Source organism: Rhyacophila brunnea, unplaced genomic scaffold (genome assembly GCF_057557595.1).
Source record: "Rhyacophila brunnea isolate RB1 unplaced genomic scaffold, BYU_Rbru_1.0 scaffold_19, whole genome shotgun sequence".
Lineage (NCBI taxonomy): Eukaryota > Metazoa > Arthropoda > Insecta > Trichoptera > Rhyacophilidae > Rhyacophila > Rhyacophila brunnea.
This window is the reverse complement of record NW_028232848.1, coordinates 140991-163788: the sequence shown is the minus strand read 5'-3', so window position 1 is coordinate 163788 and position 22798 is coordinate 140991. Positions and strand designations below refer to the sequence as shown.

General features: G+C 32.3%; 2 protein-coding genes across 2 annotated transcripts in view; one reads left to right on the top strand and one right to left on the bottom strand.

Annotated features, from left to right (window-relative positions):
- Nucleotides 1-22798, top strand: part of LOC147072625 (adipokinetic hormone/corazonin-related peptide receptor variant I-like) — a 110062-nt gene that overhangs the window by 23940 nt on the left and 63324 nt on the right. The gene's annotated exons all lie outside the window — the stretch shown is intronic.
- LOC147072627 (lewis-type alpha-(1,3)-fucosyltransferase-like) lies at nt 14618-15766 on the bottom strand. Its single transcript, XM_085946231.1, has one exon. The coding sequence runs from the start codon at nt 15764-15766 to the stop codon at nt 14618-14620; it is 1149 nt and encodes a 382-aa protein (XP_085802357.1).

Below are 22798 nucleotides of genomic sequence, written 5' to 3'. Positions count from 1 at the left end.
ATTCGTTCAATAAAAAAATAGTTATTTACTTAAAAACTATTTTTATTACTTAATTCGAAAAAAAACCGAAAAAGCGATTGCCGCATGTTATTATTACATACGAACTTGGATAATTACGATCATTAAGTATTTAAATAGTAGAGGTAATTATTAACAATTATCGTGTAAATAAATATATCATTTGAGGCGCGTACTTTTGACCACTCAGTAATCTGTGGGCCGTGCAGCAATACGCTACGGTCTTAAATCCCGAACGTCCATGTTTTGTCCCGAATATCCATTATTCTGAGAGAGCGCTAAAAATTTCCCGAATATCCACAGTGAGTACTTGTAAATAAAACGCATTATCTGTGCATTTAATGATTTATACCAGTATATTATTCTTGGAATCTATTCTTAGATAATGTTGCAATCATACAGTATAGAAAGAATGATTGATACATCTACTGATATTAAAATATACGACAATAAAATTTGTTTTTCGTCTCCTATAAAATTGACATTTGGTCTATTCGGGAAACAAATCCTATAGCGACGACAGGTCAACACTGACCAGAATGGCAGAGTTCTCATTTATACCTCGTATAAGTCGGAAAAAATACATAGTTAAATAAAGATTTCTTCTAAATTGCAGACTGCAGTATGTAAGCATGCCTAAGAGAAAGTCAGTTGGATAAAGCCACGGATAGTATCCATACAACCTCAAGTAAAGGAGTCTCAAGAATTTCTTCTGTACCCTCTCCACCATAAGACCATACTTCAACTGATGCGGTGCCCAAACAATAGACCCACTCTCAAGTCTGCTTTGAACTAAAGAATTAAATAAAAAAATTAATACCGTAACATCTGAAAAGACCCGGGAAGTACGCATGACGAAGCCCAACATTTTAAGCGCTTTGTTACAAATGGTAACTATATGGCTAATAAATGTCAGTTTACTCTCAAACGTAATGCCAAGATACCTTACAGATGATATTCGTGACAGAACTCTACCATGCATCGAGTATTGGAAAAACAACACTTTTGAGGCTCTGGTAAATGACAAAAGATTGCATTTATCAATATTAAATTCTAGTTTGTTACGCCTGCCCCAATTTAATATATCAAATTGGAGCTGACGACTATCTCTAAGGTGACAACTTACTTCCAAAAAGAGTTTCAAGTCATCAGCAAATAACAAAAACATAGAATTTTTTATTACCAATGCTATGTCATTTATAAAAATCGTGAACAGCAACGGCCCTAAGTTTGAGCCCTGGGGACACCGGAAAATGTGTAAAAGGTCTGTGACTGATAAAGGCCGTACGATACGTGTTGTTGACGGTTCCTAAAATAACTCCCGAATAGCTTCAAAAATCGATCCGACAATCCAATAAGTTGGAGTTTTTCCATCAGGATGTCATGATCGACTTTGTCAAATGCTTTCGAGAAGTCATTGTAAGAACAGTCAACCTGGTGGCCTTTATCCAGTGCCGATGACACATAATCGGTAAATACCATCAGGTTAGTTTCCGTTGATCGGCCTGCTCTAAATCCATGCTGTTCATTTATTATAAATGACTCAATTTTTGGAGAAATCATGTTTTGCATGATCATCTCAAGAACTTTTGCTGGTGCAGAGAGAACAGCTACCGGCCTGTAATTCTCCACTGATGACTATGTACCACTCTTATAGATTGGAGTAACCTTCGACATCTTTCACGTTTCCGGAAAGATACCTGTCTCCATTGCGAGATTAAATATATATGAAAGCGGGCCTTTGACAAAGTCAACACAACACTTTAAAAAAAATTTAGGAACAAAATCAGGTCCCAAAGAGCAAGTATTCTTTAGTTTTTTTTAATAAATTTAAGTACATCGCCCTCATTAATTGAAAAAATATCGACGGATTGGGCACCACATGACAGTTTTCCTGACGTTCCAGATTTGGAAAACTACTTGCATAGACAGACTTGAAATGACCAGCAAAGGCTTCCGGCACTCCATGTCCGGTCACCTCTTCGCCCTTTCGCGAATGCAATCTCCTACCGTTTCCATATATGTTCGATAGGCCCGTCGAACAGCTTGTCTCACTATCGAACGATAGATGCTAAACATGATATAGTCAGTCTGATCATGCCCAGCCTTCCATGCTGTATGATAGTTATGCTTGACCTTAATGTCCCCAATAATCTCCCGAGAAAACCACCTCGGGTATCGCCTTCCACCATGACATGGCGATTTCCTCGAAAAATATTGATCAAAAATATTATATACAATATTGTAAAAACATTGTACCGCCTCATTAACATCAGAAATCTCGAGCAACTCACTCCAGTCCATTTCACTCATCAATGAGTAAAGTAGCTTGAAGTTTCCGCCTTCAAACCTCCACCCGACGAATTGGTTGGTTTTGTAAGAGGGAATTGGAGTCTGAAGCGGACGAGTCGACCGAAACCTGAGCAGAAAAAAAAAAGTTGGATGATACACATCTTCGCGTACAAGAAGAGACATGCATCGTGAAAGCGATAAATCGATATTGCTAAATACCCTATCCAAAAGTCCATTGCTAGAGTTAGAGACATCATTGTGCTGAGAAAATCCAAAAACAGAACACAGAAATTCAAGGTCATCGCTGACTCTTTTCCCACTACGTGCTGAGTTTAAATTAAAATCTCCCATTACAATAATCTTTCTATCTCCAATCAAGTTGATATTAGATAGCATACTCTCAATAAAACACTTATACACCTCCAAGTCACTTGCTGGTGGAAAATAAATGACGCAACCGTAAATAGTGTCTCCGTCGCAGGTCAGTTTCACCCAAAGGTCCTCATTTTGAGTCTCCAAAGCACGAAAACGTTCGGCCTGTAACCCTTCCATACTTCTTATCCCCAAAAGACAACCCCCACCTTGCCTGTGGCCTGCGCCGGAGTCTCGACCCCTCCTAAAGACTAAGTACTCACTTCCAAAATATTCATGACTAAAAACACTATTATTGAGCCATGTTTCAGTTAACCCTATGATGTCATAGTCATCACCCAAAACACTACTCAAAAAATCGACAGATTTTGTTTTCAAGCCCCAAACATTCTGGTAGTAGAATAATAATTGCTTAGGGCAATTATTATTTTTATTGTTATTAGTAAGTCAGCTACTCGGTAGCCGTAGTGTTTCCATCCTGGCAACCCATTCTTTAATAAACAAATGGCAGAGCCAATTTTCCGCCTTCAAAACCAACGTGCTTAGCTTAGTAGAGATCCCTACCTTAAATGAAGCGTAATCACCTTTTGACTTCAGTTTAACTATTGTGAAATCAGCAGTACAATTAGTAATTTTTTAAATATAATTGTTCATGTCTGCAACTGTGGTGTCACGATGAAAGGGGTAGAAGTGATCATTTTAACCACCTCCGCCCCCCTCACTGCCCCACCAAAGCTACCACGAATCGCAATGGCTGCCCTCTTCCTCTTCACTACCGTTGACCATTCTTCACCGGTAGTAGAGTTTCCAAGAGATACATCATTTCCTGATACCGGTGTCCCCTCAGATTTTTGAGACGTCGAGGCCTTGGGAGTGACATCTCGCTTTCCCGCTGAAATCTCCTTTATTGGGATCTTGTTACTATAGCCGTTGCACAGGTCTTCGAGTTTTTTTGAGTTGTTAGTGGTTTGGGCTCATTAACAGCTGCATTAACGCCGATTACGCCGATTAACGTTGGTGCAATTAGTGGCTTCGGCTTGAACTGTGGAGCGGCAGGCGGTAGCGGGGGAAGACGTACGCACTGACACGAACGATTATTAATTTTTTCTTCCAGCTGTTCCACTTTTTTCATTAATAACTCTACCAAAAGCAATGTTCTCTCAGGAACCGACACATCCTCACACTGCTCATATTTGTCATCAGTTGGCATTATTGACTGATTTTTAAACACCAACAAAATGAATGATAATATTCTTTAAAAAATGCTGAGAGCGCACAAAAGACGTTGTTACAACGAAGTGGTCAGGCTATCATCATTATATATTATTAAGGATTGATCGGTAGGGAAAATACCAATACCGGTATATCGGTATTTTCAATTGAATACCGGTAGTCGTGAAAAATATAAAAAAAACAGAAACCAATAAATAATATAGATATAAAAATCTCTTTAAAATATTAATATTTTATAGCTAAAATATCTAAATAAGTACCTAAATATAATATTATGCAGGTAACTTTTAAAATAGGTAAATATTAGATAAAATAGTAGATATGCTGATGTTTACAAATACAGATATTATTATGAAGTTAAACCATTGGTACTTTCTTTTTGGAATGATCTTTCAATAAATTTATTTCATGAAGTATTCTTAGATGTATATTATGGGGTTTAAGACGATTTGGCACCGGACAACTGGACGCCACGGAATTCGAAAATAAATAGACGTTAGGTACTTATAGGTACTTTAAAAAAAATATTCAATATTATTATTTATATTTCAATGATTATATCGTCACCGTTCAGGCAAAAGTCACCAACCCTAAAAACATAGTTTTGAGATATCGCAATTTTTTGAAAGTTTGAAAATGCAGGAAAAATCAAATTTTAATGTTTTTAAGGTTTTTCTACATTAAATTATTTTCTCATGTCTTCTTGATAATTTCTTTAAGGTAATTTTACTTTTTGATGCTAATTAAAACATCTGGAAGGTTTTGAAGGAGGCAAGGTAGCTCAATTATGGTTTGGTGATTTTTGCTTGTTAATAATCTGAACAATGTTAGCCAAAAGAAGGATCAGTAAAACTCACCATCCATAGTATAGTGACTTTTGCTTGTATATTTATAACGAAGGATTTTTTTTTTTTATATAGTCAATAATGTCTATTCACCTATAATGACTTTTGCTTGTTAAGATTTTATCGAAAGTCATTTAGTGAAAAACAAATAATTCGGATTTAAGCAAAATTTTACTAACTAATGTACCGTGGTGAGTTTCGCATCTTAAAGAACATAATTTTACGCTTCGGGTGACATACTCAACTCAAAACTGCCATTTTCAGGGTTGGTGACTTTTGCCTGAACGGTGACGATATTATGATTTAATATTTGGTGAGAATGTAAATATGCAGACGTAAACAATGATTTAATCGTGCATAATATGTTTAAGTTCAACGAAAAAAAGAGTTTTTTATTTTATATAAAGCCTTAGACATGGTAATTCTCAATCCGCGATAAAGAATACATTAAGTTAAGAGTAAAATGAATTCAAACTACTAAGTAGTAGATAGAAGCTGATTAAAATACCTCGTCTACACGTGTCTACGACAGTGCGGCGTCCAATTGTCCGGAGGCCAGTCGTCCCATTCCCATATTATGTGCCCCATTGGTAATTCCACCTATTGTTTTATTGCACTTTTTACAATTAAAAACTTCTTTACTTTTATCCCGCAAGTAAAACCAAACACGAAATTGCTCACTTTCTTGTTCAAAAACATTATATGTCTCTATTATTCAATAAACTACCATTGAGTAGATAAACATGAAAAAATTAGGTACATGCAAGTCCGTTATAGTAGAATTAATATTTATATTACGTTATAATATAAATATTCGCCACTAGGGCTACGGTTACTTATGATTATACAAACGAACAGTATGTATTTAAGCGCAATTTCCGATACTTTCATCTAAGAATGCAAAAATATTTGGATAAATTTAAAACTATTTTGCAAATCTGCGCGTGTCTTTACTAGTCACCTAATTAGAAGGTCAATGGAAATAACCAGATACATTCGACAAACAAATTACAGTTCTGTTAAACGTTTTATAAAAACCGGTATTTTGGTATTGAAAAATACTGGGATACCGGTATTAAAATCCCTATATTATATTGTATGAATGTCATGATATCCTGATAAAGATATGAGCCCGAAATTCTCTTTCGAGCTTTTTGATATGTAATGGGTATATTTATGAGGTTTTTCAAAGTTATGTATTTTGTATAGTAGGTACCTAAGTGTATTGGAATCGTGTGGTCAAATATTTATGTTGAAAATTTAGTGTATTTTAAAGTGCTACTGATATACAATTGGTGAAGGGTTCTTATTTAGATGTTGCGTTTATGTTTATACGACATAAATTACAGAAGCCTCTCTCTTAACAAGATATTATGTGAACTGCAACAAATTCATATTTGTATAGGGAAAACTATCGGCTCTTTAAACATGTATTATGTATATTAACAACCTTTTATATTTTGATTGTATATGGTTATCAAATTAGTACTATAGATTTGTAAAACGTCATAACAGCCATTTTCTCTGGTTCCCACGAAAATTGACGTTTGTGTTGTATTCTTTGGAAAATCATCATTTGTACACCGTATACAAGTTGTTAAAATTTATCACAACAATACCTAATGAATCTATTCGAGCTACGTTTCGGTCATTGCTTACAATTTATGGTCAAAATAATCGACCTACAGAGCTTATCAAACGTAATTTAAATTGAAAATTCGGTAATGTTTGTGATTTTAAGAATCAAACCCGTTAAAAACGTAAATGTGCTACTGAAAATATCGATTTTGTGAATCAAAGTGTAGACGAAAATCCAGAATAATCCAGTACACGTTGTTCTCAAGAACTTGGTTTTAAAACAAAAGTTATAACTATTTCAATAAATACTCATTTAAATATCAACATGTTTTATTTACATTTTATTTTTACATCACCGATACGTGACACCGACACACAATTCAAGACACATCAAAATTAAATTAATATTTTTTTTTCTATTATGCAGTTATGTGTATTATGTGTTATGTTTCACTTGGGGGTTCGTGATCAGGTTTTTGCTTTAAGAAGCGGTCCATGTGCATAATATGTTTGGGAACCACTGGTTTACATAAACAAAAAAAAACTACTTATCAAATAACTATGATTTTTCTGGCCGTTTTATTAGCAAAATCACTATTATTTTTTTCAAGTTTTAAGTTCTTATTTAAAATTATTATAGTAAAATAGTTCCAGCTAACAATAATATGGTTTCGTACTCCCATCTCTTGTTGTGTCAATGAGCTTATTTTGTATGTGTTTTCTTGAATATATTTATTAAAATGTCATTAAATTCTTCTGCACATGTCTCCTGTGATTTAAATACCTTAAAATGAAATTATCGATTTCATTAAAAAATTAACTTATTTATTTCTGTTTCACCAATTTTTGTGGCATCTGAAATTGCTTAAGGGGGGACATGCTCAGTGTAGGTCAAAATGGAGCTTTTATTGCATTTGCAGTACCGTTAAAAAAAAATTCAGTTAGATACATGTTTAAACACGCGCGTTAACATGATCTTTCTCCCTACTTCAGTTTTAGTTTGTAAATTTATGGCTACGGCCGTATGTTGTAGCTTAATTACAAGGGAATGCCAAAAGAAATGGCGTATTTCGAAAAAAACACTACCTTATTCTTAGGTCAATAGTTATTATAAAGCAATCATTATTCGTAGGATGTTTATCACACTTGAATGGTCAAAGACATTGCTTATAATAATTAGTGTCTTTAGAATTATCTTCAAATGTGTTAATCTTTCCCATTTTTTGAATAATAAAATGCCTAATTCTTGTCAAATTTGGGATCACAGAGATTATCAATATAATTTTTTATCGTTAATATTTCACTATAATAATGTTGATATAAATTATATTAATAGTTTTATAAATGCGTTTAAAAATTAATAAATGTAAAAAATCTTAACACCACTGCACATGCATGGACTGAAATATGACTATATTCTAAAACATCAGAGCGAGAGGTTTAAAAGAATACTATTTTATGTAATAAAAATACTTTATGCAGTCATCGAATGTATTAAATAAATATAAAGGATAATAAGGCTTCAAAATTATATAAATAGATTATCTACAACGTTTAAGGAATATCCAGGATCATGCATTGAAAATACAATAAAAGTTCCGTTTTGACCTACGCTGAGCACGTCCGCCCTTAAAGCGTGAAGCCCTAGAGTGCACATTATGAACAGCTCGTTTTCCACGAGCCGCTTCGAATCTCTTTAAATTCATCAAATACCAGTAAGTGAGAGATTCGCCACGTGTTCGAAATACTATCTATACATACTAAAACTCTACGTATTCTTCTGAGTTCTGTGCTCAGTTCGGCTAATCGCTAATACATCCTCAGAGATCTATACCTTTTTGACATTCTCTTTATCTTTTTCGGTACAGTTCGGTTATGAGGAATACAGCGGAAAACACATTTTGAAAATACCCGATACACTGGATTATTTGTTAGTTTGGTTAGTTTAGGTTAGGTTGGGTTAGGTTAGGTTAGGTTAGGTTAGGTTTGGTTTGGTTAGGTTAACCTAACAAATTATCCAGTATATCGGCTATTTTCAAAATGTGTTTGCCGCTGAATTCCCCATAACCGAACTGTACCTCTTTTTCCTACTTAAATCCATTTTATTATTAGTACCCATACATTTTATTTACAATAAAGAATTCATTATTATAAATAAATAATAAAAATCTTATCTATCTTATAGATTAGTCAATTAAATTATTCTATCAAACAATATATAAGTAAGTGGATTTGACCATGTGTGTGTATATTATATAATAAGATATATTATTATTATAAATACTCCGTTAAAGTTTTTTAGAGACAATCTTTGTACTGTATACCCTATATTCGATTTTATTAAAATACGAATATAGTTATCAGTGTTGTTATCACTTATCATATCGCATAAGTAGTTGAGTCACTATAATAATATTCGGTCGATATAACTATTATATTATCAGTGAAGCAAATAACAGCTTTGAATTTTTATCAGGACCTGTTTAAATGGCGTTTACCTGCTCAGTGTAACTAAATTATTCACCTTTGAAAACACATCAAAGGTCAAAATCATATTATTATTCACATATTTAAGGTTTAATTACTAGTTTAATTATTGCTCTGATAATAATTACAAGGTAAATATTATATCACTATTATTATCATTTATCATTGTAGATGTAGTGCCTAATTCATTTAGCAATACGATTCCTGGAATAAAATAAATATTTATTGTGGTGTAGAAGTACTGAAGGGTCGTAGTAATGTCGTCGCTATAGGATTTGTTTCCCGAATATCCATTTTTGTCAAATTCGTTTAATGCAGTTCAATTTTTTTTATTGAACTCGACCGAAATCATTTATAAAAACAATATATTTTTGTCTAGGAACAGAGATATTTTTTTTAAAAAACCCGAATACGCCATGTTAAGTTACAATTACTCTGTGGTGTTCTCCCGAATGTCCAACTATTCGTACCTGAATATCCAAGTTAATTTCGGTCGAAATAGATCTCTGGCTAAGTTTTTGAAGAGATCATTCATAGCTGATACATCACCAGTTCGCCCTGAACTTACAGTAGAGTTATGGAAGTGAGTATTTTAACCTAAATAACTGCATTTTATTTTGATAAATGACACAAAATCCCAACGGTTATACGAATTCTACAGTGTGACCCGGAAACTACTATGACGTAAAAAATAATTATTATTTCAAATTATTATTAATGAAACTTTGTTTGTCTTTATTTTACTTTTAATCTAGGTATTTCTATGAAAAAAAAGGCGATGCTATTATTTATTTTGGAATGCGTTAATAGTTAATTTAATGTAATACGTATGTTATACTACTATTTTTATTTGGTGAATATTATATAATTAGGATATTGGTACCTACCTAATATTAGCATCCAATGGTAATTAATTTATACATGCTATTATTTTGTGTTGATATTCCTTTCAATAATAAATATATAATATTATTTGGTGGTTTATAATAAGTTTAATTGTTAAGTATAGAGATATATAGATATATATATACATAGATTTTTTTTTTTTGGAAAAAGTATTAATATAAAACTGTTAGCAAGTACGAGTAAGTACCATCATAAAATATTAGAGAAATCTGTGACTTCGGTTGTTAATTGAAGTAGTAGGTACCTACTTTTATTTAATAAAAAAAACGATCGCCGATAGTCGCTTGATTTTGAAGAATGCTGATGAGCAGGTATTAAAAGGCCAATAGTTAAAGTTTGTCGTCATAAGTATGTCACCTCGTAGCATAGTGGATAATTCGCGGACTGGGACGTAAACCCAGGAGATGCAGGGTCGATTCCGGCCGGGTGTCTTACTTTTTTCAAAAAGATATTTTCTATTGGTTATAATATATTTTCGCAGAAGTGATTTTAAAAATTATGTATGTTCAATTATTAGAATGGTACATTCTTAAATCTTGTGAATTATTCATTCAATAAAAAAAATAGTTAATTACTTAAAAACTATTTTACTACTTAATCCGAAAAAAAACCGAAAAGCGATTGCCGCATGTTATTATTACATACGAACTTGGGTAATTACGATCATTCAGTATTTAAATAGTAAAAGTAATTATTAACAATTATCGTGTAAATAAATATAACATTTGAGGCGCGTACTTTTTAACCACTCAGTAATCCGTGGGCCGTGCAGCAATATGCTACGGTCTTAAATCCCGAACGTCCTTGTTTTGTCCCGAATATCCATTATTCTGAGAGAGCGCTAAAAAATCCCGAATATCCATAGTGAGTACTTGTAAATAAAACGTATTTTCTGTGCATTTAATGATTTATACCAGTATATTATTCTTGGAATCTATTCTTAGATAATGTTGCAATCATACAGTGTAGAAAGAATGATTGATACATCTACTGATATTTAAATATACGACAATGAAATTTGTTTTCGTCTCCTGTAAAATTGACATTTGGTCTTTTCGGGAAACAAATCCTATAGCGACGATGTGTGAAGTTCAAACATAAAAAAATGTGTATCTTTACGAGATAATCTGTAGACAAACGTATATTTCATTATGATAAGGTGTATTTTCTCATCTTGGAAATTATTATTTTTAACGATCACATAAAATATATAATTTATACAATAAAAGTGTATTGTTTTAATTTATTTCTAATATGAGAAAATACAAGCTACCATAATGACAAAATATACGTTTTTCCTACAAAGTCTTCATATTATTATCTAGGCTAAGCTCGCAAAGATAGTACAAATTCTTATTTGACATTCATACGGCACTATTTATAGCCCTTAAGAATAAGACAAACTTTATTATTTATATAAATATTTGGTTTGTCATATCGTGGACCGCGTACTTAATTGTTCCAACAGAAATTTTGTAGCTTATCACCAGAGCACTTTTAAGATTTGGCACTTTGTAGTTTTGTGAGCTTACATTCCTCTAATTTTCATGAAAAATGGTAAAAAAATAATATCCATTATTATAAAAAAAGTTATTTATTCAAGAAGAAAAAAATACTAAAACAATAAAAAACAGAATATGGAAATTGTTGATAGAACAAAACTGACCTTAAGTCTACACATATTGATGGTAGAAATGTTCTAACAGCATTTCTAGATAAAACTTATGTAAGAAACTGATAAAACAAAAGTAAGAAACAACATATTATTATAAACAGCTTAGAAATAACTTATTTTTAATATAATATGACTACATTATAGCTTTAATTTTTTGTTTCTATTTTTTTGCACTATTTTTATGCTCTCTGAAATATGGTTTTAGAAAGATTTCAGCTGGTGGCATAACTTTTAGTAATTTCTTCAAGTTATTAACCTTTTCCGGTGAGAGTAAGCACTTCTTGGGTTCTGGGCAGGTTTTTATTTCAGGAAGTTTGAAGATTAAGTTACTTTGTAAGATGTCTCTTGATTTTAATGCAAGATGGACCATTCCAAAATTATCGTCGCTGTGATGTATTTTGTAAGAAATTTTTCTTAAATTTTCAGGATTTAGTAAGGTATTCCTTTGAATACTAAGAAATTAGCTGTATAGTCAAATAATTTAAAATGTTTCCAAGCCATTTGAATTACTTTGAAGAGATTTTTATTATTCAATTTTTTTAAAGCCCTTACGAGTCCTAAGGGCTGTAAATTTCCAAGTGGGAAGTGTTTTTTTCTATTTGGTCGTGAATATCGTCTACTTCCTGAATAGGTGCTGCTATGCCCAGGCGGACAAAACTTTTGAGTAATTTGTTTTATAGATATATGATCTTCCATGAATTTCAGGAGTGCCATACTAATTATTGAATTTTTGTTTTGGGGCACACACGAATCTGACCATAGTATAAATTATCGGACAAGTGGGAAATCTTCCAAAATATTCTCCAATATTTTTATCAATGCTGAAGCAATATCTATGCCCTTACTACCATGAATTCATTCACACCAAAGAGCACAGTGACATTTTTTCATTGACCCCGCCTTTATGTGGGCTGTTAAATTATATGAATTAAGTTTTATACTATAGTAAAAGGAAGATATTATATTTGCACGTGGCAACGCAAAAACCTTTTCAAGATCAAAGCAAATACTAGCCACATTTACATTAATTTTCTCTCTTCATCGCATTCTTTTTGTGTTTTCATGTTTGAAATGGCGTGTTCAGTTATTTCATTTATTGTTTTGGTTTTGTTTTCTTCAAAAACATCACAACGGTCTTTTTTAGGTTTATCATACTCATTTTCAAAATACTCCTTTTCGATATCCACCCGACAGTAAATTATCCATATTGCATGTATAACTCAACAACTAAGGCCTCTTATAATGTTTTTTCTCACTAAAAATCTTAACAAGTACTTAAACGTCACTTGAAACTATCACATTGATCTATGCTTGTATGTTCTAACAGCAATAATGACGAGCTGTGATTGGCTGAAACTGTTCGAACAATTAAGCACTGAAATTTTTAATCTTAAATCTGATAGAACAAAATGTTTTCGTCCATAGCAAATTATTTAACCAAAATATACTTGAATGTCGTATACTGATAGGACCATTGAACACTGAACTATCTAAAAACCGAAAAACATGATAATACCCAAAAATGCTGTTAGGACATTTAAGTACTCGGCCCACGATATTATAATAGCTCAAAATTATTAATATTCCTTCGAAATAATGATAATAATCATAATGTTGTATTAAAATTTAATTCTTTCCGCCCAATACATCACATATAAACTTTTGGTCTGTGTCTCAGAACAAATTAATACAATATAGGTACATAGTAAAGCCAGCCGCCACAACCGAGGCTTTGAAGCAAATTTTAGTTTCTGACTAGAGAATGGTCAGGCCGTGAAATGCAAGAAACACGAATCCCGAATGATTTTTTTCAAATTTTATAAACATTGAATGCGCTTTTCGTTTACTTGACAAATTTGAATGCACATTATCATACAGAAATGACTATTAAAAATAACATTATTGTTATTTTTATCAAAGCGTTCCCTGACCAGCACATATTATTCGCTCTTTATTCAATTTTAAAAAAATGTTTATATCGTATAAAACAACATTTGTATACTTAATAGCAAAATAATAAAATTTCATTTAACAATTTTTACTTTCCTGTACCATTCATATTACCTAGTAACTTTTTAACGTCTCGAATATTGAACAATTATTGAAGCTTGCATATCTAAGATAATCATATTTTACCAACACCTCTGCTACCCTCAATACTTCCCTGCATGATAGTTATCAATACTGCACCAAATTAATAATATCTTCATTATTATCGTTTTAGTCGCAGTATGCAGTCTTCAGAGTTTAATGATAGCTCTTCTTTTGTATATTTAATAATGTCATTAATTTAATGAATTTGAATAATATAATGTATTCAGCAAAAACATTGTATCAGTCAAGAAGTAGTAAACGTACATAAATATGTTTAATTCAGTAGTTTCACATTCAGTGACGTCCCGTGGGGGTAGGCAGATTGAGCGTGGCTTGGGAGCGGCAGCTACTCGAGGGCGATAAATCGAGATAGAAATAGGTACTCAAACTTAGTAATAACGGAAATATTTTTCTATTAAAAATTTCAACTCACTACTTGGAAATAAAATGTATTAATTTACATAGAAGGTTTAACAGGACAGTAATTTTTTTGTCGGGTTCGCGATGTCTAGTTTACTTCCGTTGTTCTTGGACTACACGCCTTTGATGACCAGCAATGACTTGTGCAGATTTGCGATTTATATTTGATTTAAAGGTAGGTACATACAGTACTTAATTAATTTATCAGAATACTTTTGCCAGTCATCGCGAGTTTTGAAAGTTGTCAGGTGGATTTTTAAATATATCTGAAACCGTGGATTTGCAATACTGTCTATTGAAGTAGGGATGGCATTTAAATTATTGGTATATATTTTGTTAGTAATGTATCCATAGGTACAACACATTTCTTAGATATTTGCGTCATGAAAGGATGATAAAAATGGGGCGGCATGTTGTCTAGGGACGTCACTGTTTACATTATTGGCATATTATGGATGATACGATTGATAACTACTTATATAATTCTATAATACACGATAGCTTTCTGACAAACTCACAATAATAATATTAACCCTATTTTGTTATTAAATGAGTATCTTCACTTTCTCACAGAACTAGTAAAACGGGGACAGGATATCTTGCCATTTTACGCGACGTGAAGTAGGTATCTATTTTTGTTAGTATCTAGTTGTCAACGTGTATAATGTTTCACCGTGTACTTATGGATAGAATACTATCACGATCTGCACACTCGATGAGTCGAGTTCCCATGCCACCAATCTACAATATTTTCATACACTTTCGATTTAGTATTATCGTCATGTAAAACTTTGCACAACTCGCAGAAAGGTGACACAGAGTTGCCGATGTGGTAAAATGATTTCCACCAAAAATATTTTGCGTACTCTTCCCGGTTTTTCATCAAAAACTTCAATTTGTTCGAAAGGTCCAAAGCGGACAGCTCTCCAGCGTCGATGTACGAATGCGGAGGCAGGAACTTCGTTAGATTGGCCCCTCCATAAATAACCGGAATGACGTCATTTTGTAACGCGTTCGAGACTTTTTCCGTGACGTAATCATCACAGTTTGAATTTTCAAAAGAGAAATAGAAAAAGTACTCTTGGCGCAATTTTTCAAAACAGATATTTTCATTTGATCTTGGACATTTAAGCGGACCGCACGCTCCGTAAATATCAACTGATATAAATTGTTGCAATTCTTTCACTTTTTTTTCTCTGTGATTTGCACTGTGACAGTTGGAAGAAAACCACGCTACTGGTCGTTTTTTTCTATCGAATATTTCAATAAACGGTTTAATATTCTCAGTTTCAAACACTGGAGCAATCCAATTTGGGTTAGATGTTGGCGACACTGCTTTATTATTAACGTCATCCAAATTAAAGTACGGCATATGTATATCGGAATCTAGACGATGCGTTATTGTAACGTTGAAGAGGCGATTCATGCTGCTGTAAATGGGCCGATTGGCTGGGGACTCCATTGACAAGTAAACATACCGCTGGAACGTAGCACGCATCGCGGGATAATCTTCTTTTTTCGTGGGACGGTATTCCGGTCCGTGAAACACAATCGCGTCGAATTTATCAATAGAAATCAAATCCTTATTGTCAGTTGTAATGCAGTTGAATACGGGACAATTGTTTTTGATAAACGGTTCTCTACCAAACCCGAAGTTAAAATCGTGCGCACCAAAAACTGTATTCCAGAACAAAATGTACTTAACAAATGGGTTTCTTTCAGTTTTTGGCTGGGCTCGGGGATGTATTTTGATTTTTTCTAATGTTCGCACAAAATATAACACTGACACAGTAGACAATATTAACAGTACTAAAGGGAATGCATAGTTAAATCCCTTTAACTTCATTGTAACACAAAAAATGTATTAAACTTTACGACGGCTGACTTCACAGTACATAAAAAATGTAACGTTTTTAATTATAACGAAGGTCTGTTGATAGTGTCAATTTGCGTTTGGTTGTACTTATCATAGTAGAATGCACTATCTAAAGGCGGGGAAATTGACGTAGAGATAATGATTATCGTTATTTTGTATATGTAAGTATGCAGTTTATTTTTATCTTACTTTATATTGTTATCTTTTTACGTACACACTTCAAGTTTCATACGAGCAATAAAACTATTAGTAATTAATATTAATCATAGCTGAAAAACCATATGAGGACGTAGGTACGTGAATAATAATTAAATATTCGTTAATTATTTGGTATAATGGGTATGTACTCTTTTTTCTGCGTTTATTTGATCCAGAGCAAGTGCCTAATGACTTGTACGATCGGCCAACTACCATTCCTCACACAAACGTTTTTAATAATTACCTTATACTTTGTGGAAGCATAATATGATGGAGCATCAGGGTCAAAAATATCAATTGACAGCACAAAAAATAATATACACATATATTTACTCATTTAAATCACATCATAAAATAATCTGGAAAAAAACTATTTACAACCAAAATTTCTTTATTTACTGACACATTTATGGCACCATCAAATAAGGTTCTTCCAGATCCAGATTTTAACTGATGATAAACTATTTTTTTTTTATTTTCATAATACAATTTTGGAATGATACTGCTTCTCCTCGTCATCTGAGTTAACAATAAATTGAATCAACATTCAAAGTTATATATATGCAAATGAGGGGATATTTATAAAATAAAGCCTTTCCAAACTATTGCTGAACCTAAAATAATTGAGTTTTGATGATTTTTTACACCAAAAAAATGTCAAAACTCGTGTATTTGAAATGCAATGCATTATTAATCAGAATAAAATCATCTCTACTTTTAAAAGATTGGCCTTATCATTGGAGGAAAGATTTTCAGCCTTATTAGTTAAACTCTTATTTCAGAATCCACATAACGAATATTACACCTATAATTAGTAAAACCTAGCACGTGTAAATCTTTGCTGTGCTTTGTAATCCGAAACCCAGCATGTTGACACTCGTAGCTGATCTCACTACTGCCGCTACGATATGGGTCATGGTATTAGGAAAACGCCAGCGTCCGTTAACCTCGACTATAATGGCTCCTCCAATCACGGGAAACCCATCCCAACTTCCTTTTCCAGCCCCATTGCCACTGGTCTTTAGGCCTGCTGTCCTTTCCCCCCCCCCCCACAGTGAAGGAGAAAGACGTCTGAAGTTATAAAAGTTCTCCTAAAAAGGACACTGAACCCCTGAGAAATAGGGGTTCAGACTACAGCGATCAGAAACTTTAGAAAAGGGGGAATCATCGTTCATCCCCGACCTGAACACGAGACCAAACACTTAATAATGGCTTTTTAAATCTCGGATGCTGAAATACTCGTAAAAATCGCTGCAAAAAAAGAGCCTCGAGTGATCATTTTTAACATGCTGGCATCTACCACAAAACTCGAGCTCCAGGAGGCAAATTTCAGCAAGGAGCAGACGGGCTTCGCTATGGAGGCATATAATGGCTATACGTCTCAGCTATAAGGTAGGCCCATGAAATCGCAGGTGCCACTTGTGGTTTACGTCACTGCCGTCTTAAGGTCTGCTCTGACCGTGGACGAAAGGCTGTACATTATATTGTTATCTTTATTATTTTATCTTTATTCATATTTTTTGTTAGAATTAATACTGTTTCATTATTTGCTCAAAAATGTCCATTAAGTAGTATTAATATAATACTTATTATATTGTAAATTTATAAATCTATTATTAATTAAATGTGTCATGTTATTAAATTAAATATTGATCAATCAAAAGTACTTGTCTTGTGATATACCTAAGGGTACTAAGGTGTTAGTAAGTAAGTGGTTATTGCTTTATAATGTTCTTGTAATTTTGTTAATAATTATAAATTTGGTTTTAGTGTCTATTAATGATATATTATGATAAATTATTAATATTCAATTTAATTACTAAATGTGAGTGACATAATATTATTATTGTTTGATAGTTACTTAATGAATTTTTGAATATTTTAGTCTCTTTTTGAGTTTGTCTATTATAAATTACACATGTCTATTTTATTTTATATTATCTTAGTTGAAAATGTCCCTCTGGGGTGGACGAAACCGGTCCAGTTATTAAATAAAAGTGGATAATGCATACTAATTTTGACAGTTAACATAATAAAAGAAATTGACCTAAGTACTTTGGCTTTATTTAAATTAGTACCTATAATAATATCTTTGCATAAATAATTTATTGATGATTGACGTAAGTGCTAATAATTGGCGATAAGTTATATTTATATGAAAAGAATCATCCTTTCAGCGGTATCAACATTTATTAGAGCTATTAATTGTCATCAGCAATATTTTATCCCAAACACGATAAATAACAAAAATTTACATGGCAACCCCCTCCATGTTTTTCCTTGTCCTATCCTAATGCCTAAATAGCGAAGAGGATTAATAAATGTACGGCGATGTCCCATAAATATTAGAATTAATCTTTCAAAATGATAATGAAATCGATAATTTGACAGCCAGTCGGCCGTTTAGCATCGCTTGTAAAATATTGTTTACGGTAAACTTTGGTAAAATTTTAATCCTGCTTTAAGGCCAATTTAGGAATATAAGCTACTCCGAATTTTTCAGATTTGAAGGTAAACGTGTAAATAAATAGCCGTAAATTTGTTGTAGTATATTACAAGAATGTGTATTTCATATTCAATGTTCTATTGAAGCGGACGAAACCGATCTTGATCGTTATTAGAGGATATAGAATTAGTGCAACATATCGCTTTTATTTTAATTTAGTATCTAATAATATGTTGTAATTTAATTCCAAGTTATATATTTAAAAAAGTGCACCCCTTTTCTTGTTCATATTTGTAAATAGGTATTATGGACGACGGACTAGTTGATTTAAAACTTTTTGTTCTCGTCTTCCCGCAAATAATTGTTGACAAGAAAACACGTCACGGTACACTAGCTTAGGGGTTGGAAAGCTATGGTATGTAAGTTATCTAGTGACACGCGGAAGATTTTTGGTCAAAAATAGTTACGATTTGAGACACACAATAATATTATTAAAGTAAATATTTGCTTGAAATAATAACACATTTTTTTTTACTTATTATAGTTTGGAAAAAAGCGATCAACTGTTTGGGAAACACTGCTTTATATAAAGACGATTAATGACAGGTTTTAAATTTGATTTTTTCAGACTATTTAAATTGTTTGAACAACGCTAGGCACTTTTAATTTGTTGTACTTATAAATTGAGATTGTTTAGAAAGCATCAAGTTATGTATTTCCTAATTAAAAAAAAAATGTCGACACTATAAGTATACTGATATATTATGAAAGAAAATATGGATTACTTACATATATTCAAGCAATTTTAGTAAAAAAAATACATAAATTTAATGATTTACATTTTACATGAACAGGCAAAATATTTTTTGTACTTTATGGAACACGTAATATTTTTTTAAAGTGTACCTTTGATTTATTTTTTAATGAATTTAGCTACTTATGCATTTTTTAATCGATATACTTTAAAATGTAAGTTTCAAACTGTAAGCTTCGTATTTTTTTCGCTAGGTGCCTCTAGTAGGTAGACTATTCTCCACTGTTATGATTATAATAAAGACAATATTATTATTTACAATTTCGTCAAATGACAATAATGTTACGTAAACAATGGTTTTTTAAATTTTAGATTGCTTGCTATTTTGTATGTGTTAAAAGTTATTGTTCTAGTCGTCTAGTAATTGATACAAATGTAAGTATATGTACAATAAGTAAAATCAATAAAACAAACTGTTTATCATGGTAAGTAGGCAATGTGATAATATTATATTATATTATGTACTGTTTTTAATTTAATTTATTTTAAAAATCTGAGGTCTTGGATTGAAAAGGGCTCAATAAGTTTTCATAATAATATTATTTTGTTTGCAATAATTTCTATAATGAATTATAAAGATGGTATTATCGTTTATTTTTGTAAGTAAATAACATACTATTATACATATCTAATATTATAAGCACAGTCAATCCGTATAAATTCATCTGCATTGTCTTGATAATGGCATTATACCCTTATTACTTAAATACATAGCTACAGATTATTAGTCTTTTGCCGGTTTCACAATCATTCTGCGGGATCTCCATTCCGTGCTCTCTCACTCTCTCCGATATGTGCCTTTCTCAAAATCAAAATATTTATCGAATGAGAAACTAAATGTTTTACATGTATAATACTATTATAAAATGTAATAGGTAATCCCATGTAAGTTAATGCATCAAAATCATTATTTGACTGTTTAGCATAGTCAGCACTATTTATAATACTTGCAGTTGTTTATTACTAGATTATCTTTGGGTCATTTCTATTTAGATATAATATCTTTTTAGATAAGAGACGTCTCAAAACAAATTTAAACAATATTCGAAAGATAAGAATATACGAAAAGAAGTAATGAGCGTAAAAGCAGTGCGCAATAAAAATATGGAATATTAAATTACATTTAATAAAAATAAGAAAGCCTACGTCTGGAAACCACGATATTGTGATACATAAATTTCATTTACGAATGTAGTATTTTCATTAAAAATTCATTGGATAGAGAAGTATTTATAAAATATTTATTAGATAAACATAAGAAATTTTATGCTGAAGGACTACATTGGACTCCATTTTTTCTAACAGACATGCTTATAGCTTGCAGGTAGGATGAAAACTGCTGATATTTGGTCTGATCGTAGATCGGAGATTATGTGGAAGAGATTCCTTCAAATAGCGGACTAAATATATAATACTACCAAGAGTTTTCCACTGACACAGACAGGTCTTGTGTGCCGCTGAATGGCGACAGAGTCGAGGTAGGCCACGAAGATGACTGTCTAACTCACAATCATCACTCATACCATACAGTATAGATGAAGACAATTAAATAATTAATGTAGTACATTATTAATAAAATTAAAATTGAAACTTCATTAATAAATTAATGCGAATGCATATTGAAAACAGTTGATGATTCACAGCGACACGAAGGGGCTCGTGATACACTCGATTAAGACTGAGTTCGGTATAGGGTGGTTTGATAGTGATAGTGAAATGATAGTCATATTTTATAATGCGCGGATATATCGCAGATATAGAAAGCATATAAATAAAATAGATAGATAGGTACCAAAGATTTTGAACACAATGTAGATTCCATAGATTCCAGAGATCCATAAAAAATACTTTTATTGTTTGCTAAAGGGGTCCTAGCAGCTAGATTATATGCGGTTCTATGGAAATCAAAATGAAATGTCATCAATTTTTTTTGTAAAAATTAGTGGCAGGGCCGAACTTATCTTTAAATGAAAATAAAATTATAATTTAATTTTAAATACATAGAGTTTAACGATATATATATATGTAAGGAAGTTTAAAAATACGAATGCAAAATAAGATTTTTCAGATACCTGCTCACATATTTGCACTAACAGAAGCTTTATCTACCTACTTTACAATAATAAAAAAACAAGATAGTGAAAATATTATTAACGTTTTCTTCCGATGTATACCTACACTTCAATAAAGATTGGTTTCAGTGACACAGAATTTGAATTTCGTCATCTTAGGCCGTTAATATAATTATATATCCACCATTCGTAGATGCTAAAATGCAAAATTCCCTTTAATGAAAGCAATATTTTTTATGAAAAAAAAAATGTTCATAAATTTAACTTTCATCAAGAATATCTCCACAAGTATTTAGATTGTAATATCAGGTATCGCTGTGGTTAGATATAAATTATATTTTTTAATATTAACCTTATTGATTGAATCACCACCGAAAGGTGTCATCCTCTAAAGATCTAATTCTATGGAGCCCTAAAGAAGCCGGTACCATTATCGGGCAGACTCATAGAAATATGTAATTTATTGACTACGAGACAGCAAGCAAAAATCAAGCTAAAATGTAATTATTCGTTAATAATAATAATAATAATAATAATAATAATAATAATATTTAAGTTTTGTTACGTACCGCAATATGTTAAGACGACGCGGATATGTCCCATGATCCGACTCGTTGCTGATTGGCTGAAGTGAGACGTTCTGTTTAATTTTAGACGAGTGCATGTTTGCACTCGACAGACAGGGCGTCAAATTTAGTTTTTATAAAAATCAATAGAACACAGAGCTAGTGCAGATACGTAACAAGTTGTACGTTTTATATATTTTTTTGCAGCTGCTCCATTTTTCGATGCACCTGCAGATCTTTGTAAACAACCAATGTAATATTAATTTATGTCCCAATAAATGCTCGCCATTTTCTAAGCAACCATCCGTGTTTTTTTATCTTCCGATGTAACAAACAGCGCACGATGTCATTATTTATTATTTGAAATACACAATTAAACATGGGAGATAAATTATGATTATATAGTTAAAGTTTAGTTCTAAGAAGCGTTGATTGTCATGAGATATTTAATTTCAAAGGGAGGTTGACTAACCTTGGGCACATTACTCGGCCTATTCACTCTCAACGTCCCTCATCACGTTGAGAGTGAAGATGCAACGTTGGACCTGGCTCGGCTATATGCTGCGGATGCCAGAAGACAACTTCAACCTGGTTTGCCTGTTCTTCAAGTCAATCGGATTCCGGCGTCCTGGAAGGCCGCTAAGTACTATATATAGAGTATATACGGCGGAGCTACGGGACGATGGTTTGACCTGGAACGATGCATGAAGACTGGCTAGCGACAGGTATTCTTGGAGGCACCGCGTGGAGTCTATATGCTCCAACTAAGGAGCGGATATGGCCAATAAAGAAGCCATAATTAGGTTTGCACTGTACTTTTTATTTCACTATCACGTGGTTGGGTTACAAATTATTTATTATTAAGGCTATACTTCAGTTGAGGCATGGTCTAATGGCCAGGCGATG